Below are 10,735 nucleotides of genomic sequence, written 5' to 3'. Positions count from 1 at the left end.
TGCAGCGGGGTCCCCACTTGGGGACACTGGGGACACGCCAGCTCCCAGCCCTGGCACTGCCAAAAAAACCCAACAAAAAAAAAAAACAAACAAAAAAACCCCCCACAGCCGTCAGGAGCTTTGGGGAAACTGAGGCACGGTGAGTGAAAGCAAACCTCCCCCCCCCCCGGGTTGCAAAGCCCCTGGGATGCACCGAGGTTTGCCAGGGCTCTGCCCTGGGCAAGCTCCGTCTGCGGGGGGGGTGGGAGGTGGGAGTTTGGGCTGTTCGGACCAGAACCTCTTCAGCCAGGCCGGGACACGGCAGCTGGAGCAGAGCCAGCCCACCCCAAGCCCCTCACCCACCCTCTTCATCCTTAAAGCACCCAAGAGGAAGGTGCCGGCCCAGCCACGGACCGGGTCAGCAGCCCCAGCAGGTTGTCATTTGCTCGTCGGGTCCCTCCTGAGCTTTTGGGGCTCCGGGCGGTGTCGGGGAGCTCAGTCGGTGCCCGGAGGGTTGGGGGGGGGCAGAGAGGGGCCCTGACGCTTGGCCCCCGCCCGGCCCCGAGTGCTGCACCCCTGGGAAACCAACCCCACCCCCGTCATTACCAGAACCAGGGCTGGGGACGTGAAAAACGAGCCCAGAGCTCACACTGCCCCTGGATCCGACCCTTTGGGGACAGCAGCAGCCCGGGCTGGTTAAACTGGGGGAGTGAAGGGGGGGGGGCTACTGGTCCGCTGGGAAGGGGTGGGGAGGGTAACCAGGGGGCTGCTTCTGCCACTTTCCAGGTGTCAGGAGGATGCCGGGGCTCCCGTCGGCTTCCCGGGAGTGAAAGGATCTCAAATCGCAGCCTGGTTGGGCTGGGGAGGAGGAGAAAGAGGAAGAGGAGGAGAAGGAGGCGGCTTCCCCCGGCTCCCAACCGGTCTGGCAGCTTTTTGGGCTGGAGAGGGAGGCCCCTGAACCCCCCCTGACCCCTCCTGTGAGGGGGGGTGGTCCCTGGGGAGGGATCTTATTCCAGAGGTACCCAGACAAAGGGGACCAGGACCCCAGTCTCTGTCCTTGTCCCCTCTCAGCCCCCCCCAGCCCCACACAAAAGAGAGGAGGGGGGGCACAGCAAAGCCCCCAAATATTTGTGTTTCAATGTATTTAACACCAATAGTGCAAAGGGCCATGGTGCTGGGGGGCAGGAGGTGTCCCCCCCACCTTGGAGCCACCTTCCCAGCCAAGCTCTTGGTGCTGGGTCCCAGCACAGCTCTGGGGTTACCCCCACAGTGGCTACTAGCCTTGGGGTTCAGGCTACTGGAACAGGGCTCTGAGGGCCACTGGGGGCTGCTGCCTGCAAAAGGCTCTGCCAGTCCCGAGTGGGGCTGGAGCACTCACAGCAGGGTTTGCCCCTTGTCCCCAGCTCTGTGCCTGGGGATGGCTTGTGGACACCTGTGGGGACAGCTGAGGCTGTGGTGGCACCCAAGGGAGATGGCACTGGGTGTTTTTTCAGGTTTTTGGAGAGGGTTTTCATTCTCCTCTGAGAGCATCAGGCAATGGGGCAGCCCTCAAGATGGAGCCATCACCCCCCAACCTTCCCCAGGGCAGATGTTGAGGGGGGAGGGGGTCACGGTGGCCCTGTCTGAGCCCATCTCATCCATCCCACAGCCCTGGAAATGGAGGGGACAGAGCCAGCCCTGGCTTGGTGGCTGCACCCAGAGCCCCAAATTCTCCATCCCCAAAACCATCAGGATGCTCAGGATGCCCCACGAGTGGTCAGGGTGGGCTCAGCCTCTCTCAGCACCAGGGCTGGGGGGGCTGGGGCAGGTAGGACCAGCTCAGCAGAAAGCCTGCTCACCCCCCACCCCCCCCAAAGGGATGTGCTCATTTGGGGTGACTAATCCTGGCCCTTTGCCCCAGCTGATTGCTCAAGGGGAGTGACAGGAGCCAAAGTGTCACCTCCCTCAGCCCCAGGAGCCTTGGTGAGGCTGTCCCCTCCCAGCGTGGGGACAAGTGAGTGCAGGAGCTGCCTGGGTTTCACACTCTCAGCTGTCCCTGCAGAACCATTTGCTTTTTCACCCCACTGAGCTGTGGGTCCCAGTTCCACCCCTGCTTTCCAAACCCTGGCCACGAGGAGCTCCTTGGGGGTACAAATGTGGCACTTCCCAGGCTGTAGCTTCTTCAGGTCTCAGCAGTTCTTGGTGTGGATGTGGCAGAGGTTCCCTCAGCTGGGAGGTTTTTATTTCCATTTTCCCCAGCACTTCGAGGCCGGGGCTGCAGATCCTGCCTGGGTATTAAAATTAAAAAATAAAAGCCAAACAGCCACAAGAGCTTTGATGGCTCTTGCATAACTCCAGCTTGACCTGACAAAACCCTTGTTAAGCCACCAAATCTTTCAAAGCCACCACAATAGCTTCTTTTTTTTTTTTTTATGATCATGTCTTCCATCCCTTTACAGCAACTAAAGGGCTCCAAGACAAGGAGGACACATCCACAAGCAAGGCAAGGATGGAGTTTCAGCTCTGGTTAGGGTTAGATTGGCTTCTAGACCTCCAGTCCCAGAGAGTGGCCACTGGGTCTCAGCCAGGAATACCCAGGGAAGGCCTTGAGGGAAAAGAGCTCAGACAGGAATTAAACTCGTACTTGGGGAAAAAACCCACAAGTCTGGCCTCTTATTGCAAACTGATCTTGGTGTCTGCATGCACATGGACATGGGCCTCCTCCTCCTCCTCACCCTCTGAGCTCCTACTTGGCTCCAAATCCAGGCCCCAGAGTTGTGAGATGCAGGAAAATTCAGTTTTAATTCCCCTGCAACTCCTTGCTCTCATTTAGTTTCACCTCAGTGGTGCTCTGCCCAGGGCCAAGCTAAGAGCTGCTTTGGGTCCTGCAAAGGTTTGGGTCCCCCAAGGTTTTGGGCAAGCTGAGGCTGCTCAGGGTGCTGGGATTCCTGCCCACTCCCACCCTACGTGGTGCTGGGTGGCACTGGGAGGGTGCTTGGGGTGGGCAGGGTGCTGCTGATGGAGGGGGGGAGCTGAGAGGTCACCCCAATCCCTTCAGGAGGGAATTCCAAGGGCAGGAGGGGAGAATGCAGGATTTGGGAGCTGGAGAAGGTGAGAGGGGCAAGAAAGCCCTGGAAAGGGAAGGTGGCCGAGGGCTGGGAGGTGCTGGGCAGGACCTGCCCCATCAAGGATGTGCTCAGCCTCCTGCTGAGTCACCCCGGGCAGCGCTGAACCCAACGCCTCCAAAAGCCGAGCTTGCAGTTTGGGCTCTGCTCTCAGCCCCCGGTCTGACCTCCTTCCCCCTCCTCTCTCCCTCCCTCCAGCGAGGGCTCTGCCTGCTCTCGGGTAGATCACAGAGGGCCAAAACCCGGAGCTTTCCTACCCCAGCACCCAACACGCCAGCTCTGGGACCTTCCCACCACCGGGCTCTGCGGCCTGGGGCTCTGCAGAGCTCTTGGGTTTTATTTATTCAGGTTCAGCAAAGTCACAAGATGAAAGCCAGACCAAGGAGTGTTTTATTAAGAAAGAGTCCATCATTATTTCAAAAAAACAAACAAAAAACCAGAAAGCCAACCACCTTTCTGTCCTGCTTAGCACAGGGAAGCTCCTCAGCTCCTCTGAGCTCGAGGTCCAAGCGGGCTCCTCCAAGGCAGCAAACCCCAAACTTCTGCCTCAAGTCTGGCTGCAGAAGAGGCAGTTCCAGCTGATTCCTCTTTTTCTGGATTTATCTTGGTCGTGATGGGGAGGAGGAACCTTGGCAAAACTCCTTTACCCTGCCTCTCTTTTTGCTAACCATGGCAAACCCTGGCTCAGCCTTGCTCGTTCTAATGACCCCAACTCTCCTTGCACCCATCCTGCCCAACCACTGCTCTGCCCAGCCAGGGGTCACAGCTGTACCAAGAGGCAGCCCAGGAGCCTGGAAAGGCTTTCACTTGGTCTGAGTCATGGGATGCAGAGATCCCTTCGAGCTCCTGGCAGGAAAAGGGAGAGGTGTGAAAGGCGCCGGGAGCTGCGGCAGCGCTGGGTGTGTCACAGCTCCATGGCTTCTTCTTCCACGGTTTTGTCCTGAGATTGCACATACCTCTCCTGCACTGCCAGCGTGCTGATAAAGCTGTGATTAAGGAAAACAAGGGGCTGGGCTCAAACCACTCCCTCCTGTGAGGAGCTGGTGAAGTTCTCAGTGAGGAACCAGCCCCACATCAGCCCCGAGGTTGGCAGAAGAGGCAGCGCTGGCACCGCCCCGGTTGTTCCCGGCTGATCCCACAAAAAGGAGGAGGAGGAGGATCCATTGTCTGGTTTGGATGAGGTGGAAAGAACCATCCCAGTGAGTGTGAGAGAAGAGGAAAGTTGTCCAAAGGTTTCTCCTTCCCACCTTCAAACTGTTGATTGGCACCAAATGTGATGACTTTGGTGGGGACAAGTGTCTGGGTGAGCCCCACCAGCTGAGCACGGGGGGATCCCCTCTCCCCAAAGGAAGGAGCAAACCCAAACCCCAGGGAGCAGAGGGAAAAGGTGGAAAAGGATACGAAGTGAAGTGGAAATCAGCTCCCACTGCTGCTGACATCAGAGCTTCCAGGCTCCTGTGCTCCTGGTCTCCAAAGGAATAGCCATTGGCTTTGTCCACTGCCTGCATCACCTGCCTCATGCTCTCCTTGTCCTGCAAGGCAGGGAGGTGGCACCAGGGCTTGGAGCCACCTGGGCAGCTGGGAAGTGTCCCTGCTCATGGCAGGGGGTGGCACTGGGTGAGCTTTTAAGGTCCCTTCCAACCCAAGCCAGTCAATCAATCTGTGAATCTGGTCCTTCCCAGAGCCAAGAGCTCCTCTTGGACTTGGGCACCATTTTTTCCCAGGCTTTGGGCCACCCACCCAGGACACTGTCACTGTCCCTTGGGTCCAGCAGGGCCAGAGGACAACCAGGTGTCCATGGAGACAACAGGCTGATCCCTTCCACCCATCACTCCCTGCCCTCACCTCCTGCCTCACCCCATTTGCCTTTGCCAACACTTCTGCAAACCACCAGCTGGAGGCTTCCAGCCCCCCCACATCCTCCTCTCCTCCCTTCATTATTTTGCACTCCCGAATCTCAGGAGGTTTTAGGGGAGACTTTGAAATGTGATTTTGAGTTGAAATGCAGGCAGAGGAAGAGCTGAATGAAGGGAGAGCCTCAATCCCCCACCCCAGGACACGAGGTCCCACATGGCCCCAAGCTCCTCTTTGGCTTTTCCTTTGGGTGCCACCCATCATTTCCAAGTCCAGGTGTGTTTCCCCCTCCTCCACCCGAATCTCTTCACACCTGAGGTTTCCAAGTAGGTTTTCCAGCTGCTCCTGAAGGTGCTAACCACAAACCCCACCCTCCCTTGCTCCTCACCTGGACATTGAGGGGGACAAAGGACACCAGGCTGTAATCCTCTATCACCTCCACCAACTTCTCGTTGAGGCGCCGGTAATTCCTGAAGAAAGGATCAGAAGCCAAATGCTCAACCAAGTAAGAGAGGTCCAGGACTTCTGTGTAATAATCCAGGTTGAAAGCTGCAGGGAAGAAAAAAAAATAAATTAAATAGTGAAGAACTCTGGGCAGAGCAACAGCAAAGGCACCTCCAGCCCCTGGTGTCTCACCCAGCTTCCCGTACTGCTCCAGCAGATCCATCTTGGAGAGGACGTTGACGTGGGGAAGCTCCACGTGCAGCATGGTGGAGAGGGAGGTGCAGAGGACAGAGATGAACTTCCCAGGATCTGTGCAGTAGTGAGAATCCACCAGGTGGACAGCAGCCAGCTGGGAAGCAAAGGGAGAGGAGGAGGAGGTCAGGCTCATGAGGAGGCCACCAGGGGGGTTTTGGGACCATCCCTGGCTCCCAAGAGAGATTCCCATGTTGGGAAGTTGCCACTTAACTCCTGAATAAATAAAAACTCCCTCAGAGTTTTTATTTAGGAATAAATTTACTTATAAATTTATTTATATTTATTTATACATTTATTTCTAAATAAAAACACCCTCAGAGGTGAGCAAACAAACCTCTGTGTAAATGTATTTCAGTAGAAATCTCATTTCCCACTCGTGGAGCACCCTGGAGATTCCCAGCCCTGGGTGCTGGGGAGGTTTCCAGGGGTGCAGAGCTCCCCCCAGCAGCTGAACCCCAACCCTGCCCCCCCTTTTCCCAGGGTTTCTCTCTCTGCAGGGGGATTTTCCCCCCTTCTCTGACCTCTGTGGGATTTTTTGGGGTGGGAGTTGGGGTCAACCCTCCCCTGACCACCACCACTGCCTCCAGATTCCCACCTTTCCCCTCTCATCCCCCCTGGGAATGCTCCTGCTGGGAGAACCCATGGCTGGAAGGGTAATTAATTAATCCTGATATTAATGAGCAGGTTTGATTCCCTGTGTGTTTGGTGCAGGTGTGAATCTTGGTGAAGCTCTGGGTCACTGAGTCCCCAGGATGGTTCTGCAGCACCAAAACCCCCAGGGCAGGGGAGAGAATCCCAGAGAGCAAAATCCAGGGAATTTATACAGGGAATTGGAGTTGTCAGGCAATGGGAATGGAAGTGAGTGAGTGTGAGTGTGAGTGTGTGAGTGTGTGTGTGTGAGTGTGTGTCTGTGTGTGAGTGTGTGTGTGTGTCTGTGTGAGTGTGAGTGTGTGTGTGTGAGTGTGTGTGTGAGTGTGAGTGTGTGTGAGTGTGTGTGAGTGTGTGTGAGTGTGTGTGAGTGTGTGTGAGTGTGTGTGAGTGTGTGTGTGTATGTGTGTGTGAGTGTGAGTGTGTGTGTGAGTGTGAGTGTGTGTGTGTGTGTGTGAGTGTGTGTGTGTGTGAGTGTGAGTGTGTGTCTGTGTGTGTGTGTGTGAGTGTGTGTGAGTGTGTGTGAGTGTGTCTGTGTGAGTGTGTGAGTGTGTGTCTGTGCCTGTGTGTGTGTGAGTGTGTGTGTGTGTGTCTGTGTGTGAGTGTGTGTGAGTGTGTGTATGTGTGTGTGAGTGTGTGTGTGTGTGAGTGTGAGTGTGTGTGTGTGAGTGTGTGTGTGTGAGTGTGTGTGTGTGTGAGTGTGTGTGTGTGTGAGTGTGTGTGTGTGTGAGTGTGTGTGTGAGTGTGTGTGTGTGTGTGAGTGTGTGTGTGTGTGTGTCTGTGTGTGAGTGTGTGTGAGTGTGTGTGTGAGTGTGTGAGTGTGTCTGTGTGTGAGTGTGTGTGAGTGTGTGTGTGTGTGTGAGTGTGTGTGTGTGTCTGTGTGAGCGTGTGTGTGTGAGTGTGTGTGAGTGTGTGTGTGTGTGTGTGTGTGTGAGTGTGTGTGAGTGTGTGTGAGTGTGTGTGAGTGTGTGTGAGTGTGTGTGTGAGCGTGTGTGTGTCTGTGTGTGTGTGTGTGTGAGCGTGTGTGTGTGAGTGTGTGTGAGTGTGTGTGTGAGTGTGTGTGAGTGTGTGTGTGTCTGTGCCTGTGTGTGTGCAGCTGCCCCCTGACATCCTCAACCAGATGAACTCATCCTGGCTGCCACCATCACCACAACACCACCACAACCATCACCATCAGCATCACCACAACACCACCATCACCATAACAACCACCACCACAACCATCAGCATCACCACAACACCACAGCCACCACCATCACCATAACAACCACAACCATCAGCATCACAACACCACAACCACCATCACCACAACCACCACCATAACAACCACAACCATCACCAGGGCTTTGCACATTCATGGTTTGGCCCCAGCACAACCCCAGTGTAGTGTAAGCAAGCTGGGGTGATGGTGATGGTGATGATGGTGATGATGATGATGGTGATGGAGCCTTCTCTTCTCACCTGGGCTCCCTCATCTGCATCTCCCCTGGTGCAAGGCAGGAGGGAGCAGGAGCAGCACCCTGGGGTGCAGAGCTGGTGGGCTTGGGGTGCAGCAGAGCCTGGGGTGATGCCTCAGTTACCCTCAGCACCTCCCCCCCACCCTCCTCCCAACCCCCAGGGGGTCTGGGGAACCCTCTGAGGGTCTGAGGAGGGGACTGGGTGGGCTCATGAAGGTTGGAGATCAGCAGCCCCAAGTCCCAGTGCCACCTCACCCACCTGTGTGTCCCCCCCAAGGCCAGGTTGTTCTGAAGCCCTCCAAGGGTGGGGGCTGCACCATCCTCTCAGGAAGGAAATTCTTCCCAATCTCCAATCCAAACCTCCCCTGGCACAACCTGAGGCTCTTCCCTCTCATCCTGGCACCAGCTGGGAGAAGGGATCCAGCAGAGACCCTGTGAGGAGAGGCTGAGGGAGCTGGGGGTGTTGAGGCTGGAGAAGAGGAGGCTCAGGGGAGACCTCATCACTCTCTGCAACTCCCTGAAAGGAGGTTGGAGCCAGGGGGGGGTTGGGCTCTTTTCCCAGGCAACTCTCAGCAAGACAAGAGGGCAGGGTCTCAAGTTGTGCCAGGGGAGGTTTAGGTTGGAGATGAGAAAGAATTTCTTTCTGGAGAGGGTGATCAGGCATTGGAATGGGCTGCCCAGGGAAGTAGTGGATTCTCCGTGTCTGGAGATCTTTCCAAAGAGCCTGGATGTGGCACTGAGTGCCATGGGCTGGGAACCACGGGGGGAGTGGATCAAGGGTTGGACTTGATGAGCTCTGAGGTCCCTTCCAACCCAATTCTAGGATTCTAAGAGCCCAACAACCCCACAGCACCCCCAGCCCTGCAGGAACCAACCCCTCCCCCAGGCACAGAACGGGGCAAAATTCCCCTCTAAGTCCTTTCCCAGGAGAGCTCCAAGAGCTCAGCCAAGAAATCTGTAGTGGGAGGAGCCCTTCTTGCTCCTAGGGCTGATCCTGAGGCCTCGGGGTTTAGCCCATTCCTGGATGATGTCCTAGGGCTGTTCCTGGGGCTCTGGGATCTACCCCTTCTTGCCTGCTCCTGGGGCTCCTCGAGCTGTGGGCTTCTCCATCCTCACTGAAGAGTGAGAGCTCTCTCCGTGGGTGTCAGCTGCTCTCTTATTGGCCCCCTGCTCCTGCACATGCTCAGGAGGGAGGCCAGACACAGGTGAACCCACACCCACTCATCAAGAACTCAGGGCACCTGGTCCTGTCTCACTACAGAAATCCACTCCAAGGGTGGCCCCAAAAACTCTGCTGCAGCTTTGCAGAGGGGGCTGCCAGGTGCCCAGCCCAGCCCCACCCCCACCGAGCCCCAAACCTACCCTGAAATTCCATTTGGCCAACTGGGAGAAAACATTCTTCAGGGCATTGTGGTGGGTGTAGAGCTCCACCTGCCCCGGGCAGTCAAACAAATAGTAGTGGCCCTTGGAAGCTGCCAGTTTCTGGTGCAGCCAGTCAGAGTTGGCCTCCAGGTACTCCATGCAGTAGAGCAAACCCCCGTTGGGCCCCAGCTTGAGGTTCTCCATCACATCAGGCAGAGTGATGAGCTCTGAGATGTCCAGGGAGCAGGGGTAGGGGACAACCTCGTTGGCAGGGTCCAGGTTCACCACTGTCACCTTCCTCCCGATCCTGCCCAGGAATTCCTGCATTCCCAGGCAGTAGGTGGTCTTCCCAGAGCCTGGTGGCCCGATGACCACTTGGCCAAAGGCCAAGGAGCTCCCCTGGCAGCCCTCAGACATTGCAGCTCATTTCCTTCTCCTCTTTCTGCCAAGCCAGGAAGGAAAAGCTCTTGTTTGTTGGGGGCTTTGCAGTGGTACCAGCAAGGAGATGGAATTCACCCCCTCTGAGACCCCCTCCCTGGTGCCTCTGGGACCCAGATCCCTGCTCCTGGCCCACTGGGGGCTGAGTTTTACCCCCCCTGCTGTGGCAGTGCCCACAGGGTCCCTCTCTCACCACAGAAGGTCCCCCCCATGTCCTTCCCATCCCTTATATCCCTTTTCTCCTTGATGTCCCCTCCCCATGTCCCCTCTTCTCCCTTCACACCCTCTTCCCCCTTTTCCCCTGCGTCCCCTCTTCTCCCCATCCCCCTTTTTCCCCCTATACCCCCTCATCCCTTTCCCCCCCATGTCCCCTCTTTTCCCTGTGTCCCTTTTTCCCCCATCCCTCTTTTCCTCCATGTCCTCTTTTCCCCCTACACCCCCTCATCCCTTTTCCCCTGTGTCCCCCCATGTCCCCTCTTTTCCCTGTGTCCCTCTTCTCCCCACCCCCCTTTTCCCATGTCCCTCTTTTCCCCCTATACCCCCTCATCCCTTTTCCCCTCGTGTCCCTCATGTCCCCTTTTTCCCTCCCATGTCCCCTCTTCTCCCTTCACACCCTCTTCCCCCTTCCCCCCTGCATCCCCTCTTCTCCCCATCCCCTCTCTTTCCCCTACACCCCCTCATCCCTTTCCCCCCCAGGTCCCCTCTTTTCCCTGTGTCCCTTTTTCCCCCCATCCCCCTTTCTCCCCCCATCCCCCTTTTCCTCCATGTCCCCTCTTTCCCCCCCATCCCTTTTCCCCTCCTGTCCATTCCCCTTTTTCCCCTTTCCCCTCTCCCCCCCCCTTCCCTCTTTTCCCCTCAGGCCCTTTCCTCCCTCCATAACCACCCCCCTTCCCCTATTCCCCCCTCTCCCCTTTGCCCCACACCTCCCTTTCTCCCCTCCAGCCCCCTTTCTCCCCTCCAGCCCCCATTCCCCCCCTCCCTTCCCTCTCCATCCCGTTCAATCCCCTCTCACCCTTTTCCCCTTCCCGCTTCCCCTCAGGCTCCGGGACCGGAGACTCCAAGCAAGGCCGCAACCATCGAGTTCCGAGAGAGGGAAAGTCCGTCGCTCCCCACAGCGCCCCCTAGCGGCAGGAGGTCCGCACCACCCCCTTTCCCTTTAGGGTCCCGGACTCGGGATCCGGAGCTCCCGGTTCG

At 57.0% G+C, this 10,735-nt stretch overlaps 1 protein-coding gene across 1 annotated transcript; it reads right to left on the bottom strand.

Moving 5' to 3' along the window:
* Nucleotides 1-3,455: 3,455 nt before the first annotated feature.
* GPN2 (GPN-loop GTPase 2) lies at nucleotides 3,456-10,635 on the bottom strand. The gene is made up of 6 exons (XM_008501543.2): nucleotides 10,554-10,635; nucleotides 9,104-9,545; nucleotides 5,574-5,730; nucleotides 5,326-5,486; nucleotides 4,485-4,615; nucleotides 3,456-4,060 (listed from the first exon to the last, which is right to left on the bottom strand). Exons 2-6 carry the CDS (start codon nucleotides 9,518-9,520, stop codon nucleotides 3,988-3,990), a joined length of 939 nt encoding a protein of 312 aa, XP_008499765.1. The 5' UTR covers nucleotides 9,521-9,545; nucleotides 10,554-10,635; the 3' UTR covers nucleotides 3,456-3,987.
* Nucleotides 10,636-10,735: the final 100 nt, after the last annotated feature.

The sequence above is a fragment of the Calypte anna genome, chromosome 23, assembly GCF_003957555.1.
Source record: "Calypte anna isolate BGI_N300 chromosome 23, bCalAnn1_v1.p, whole genome shotgun sequence".
NCBI lineage: Eukaryota > Metazoa > Chordata > Aves > Apodiformes > Trochilidae > Calypte > Calypte anna.
Note: the sequence above shows the minus strand (reverse complement) of the source record. Positions and strands in the feature narration are given on the sequence as shown.

Bases quoted from the DNA above. Each gene is read 5' to 3' on its own strand.
- GPN2 (XM_008501543.2), bottom strand. From the start codon at position 9,520: ATGTCTGAGGGCTGCCAGGGGAGCTCCTTGGCCTTTGGCCAAGTGGTC. The intron at 5,731-9,103 runs GTAGGTTTGGGG...TTTGCTTCCCAG, and splicing joins TGGCCAAATGGAATTTCAGG to CTGGCTGCTGTCCACCTGGT. The intron at 4,616-5,325 runs GTGAGGAGCAAG...CCTGCCTTGCAG, and splicing joins TTGTCCCCCTCAATGTCCAG to GACAAGGAGAGCATGAGGCA.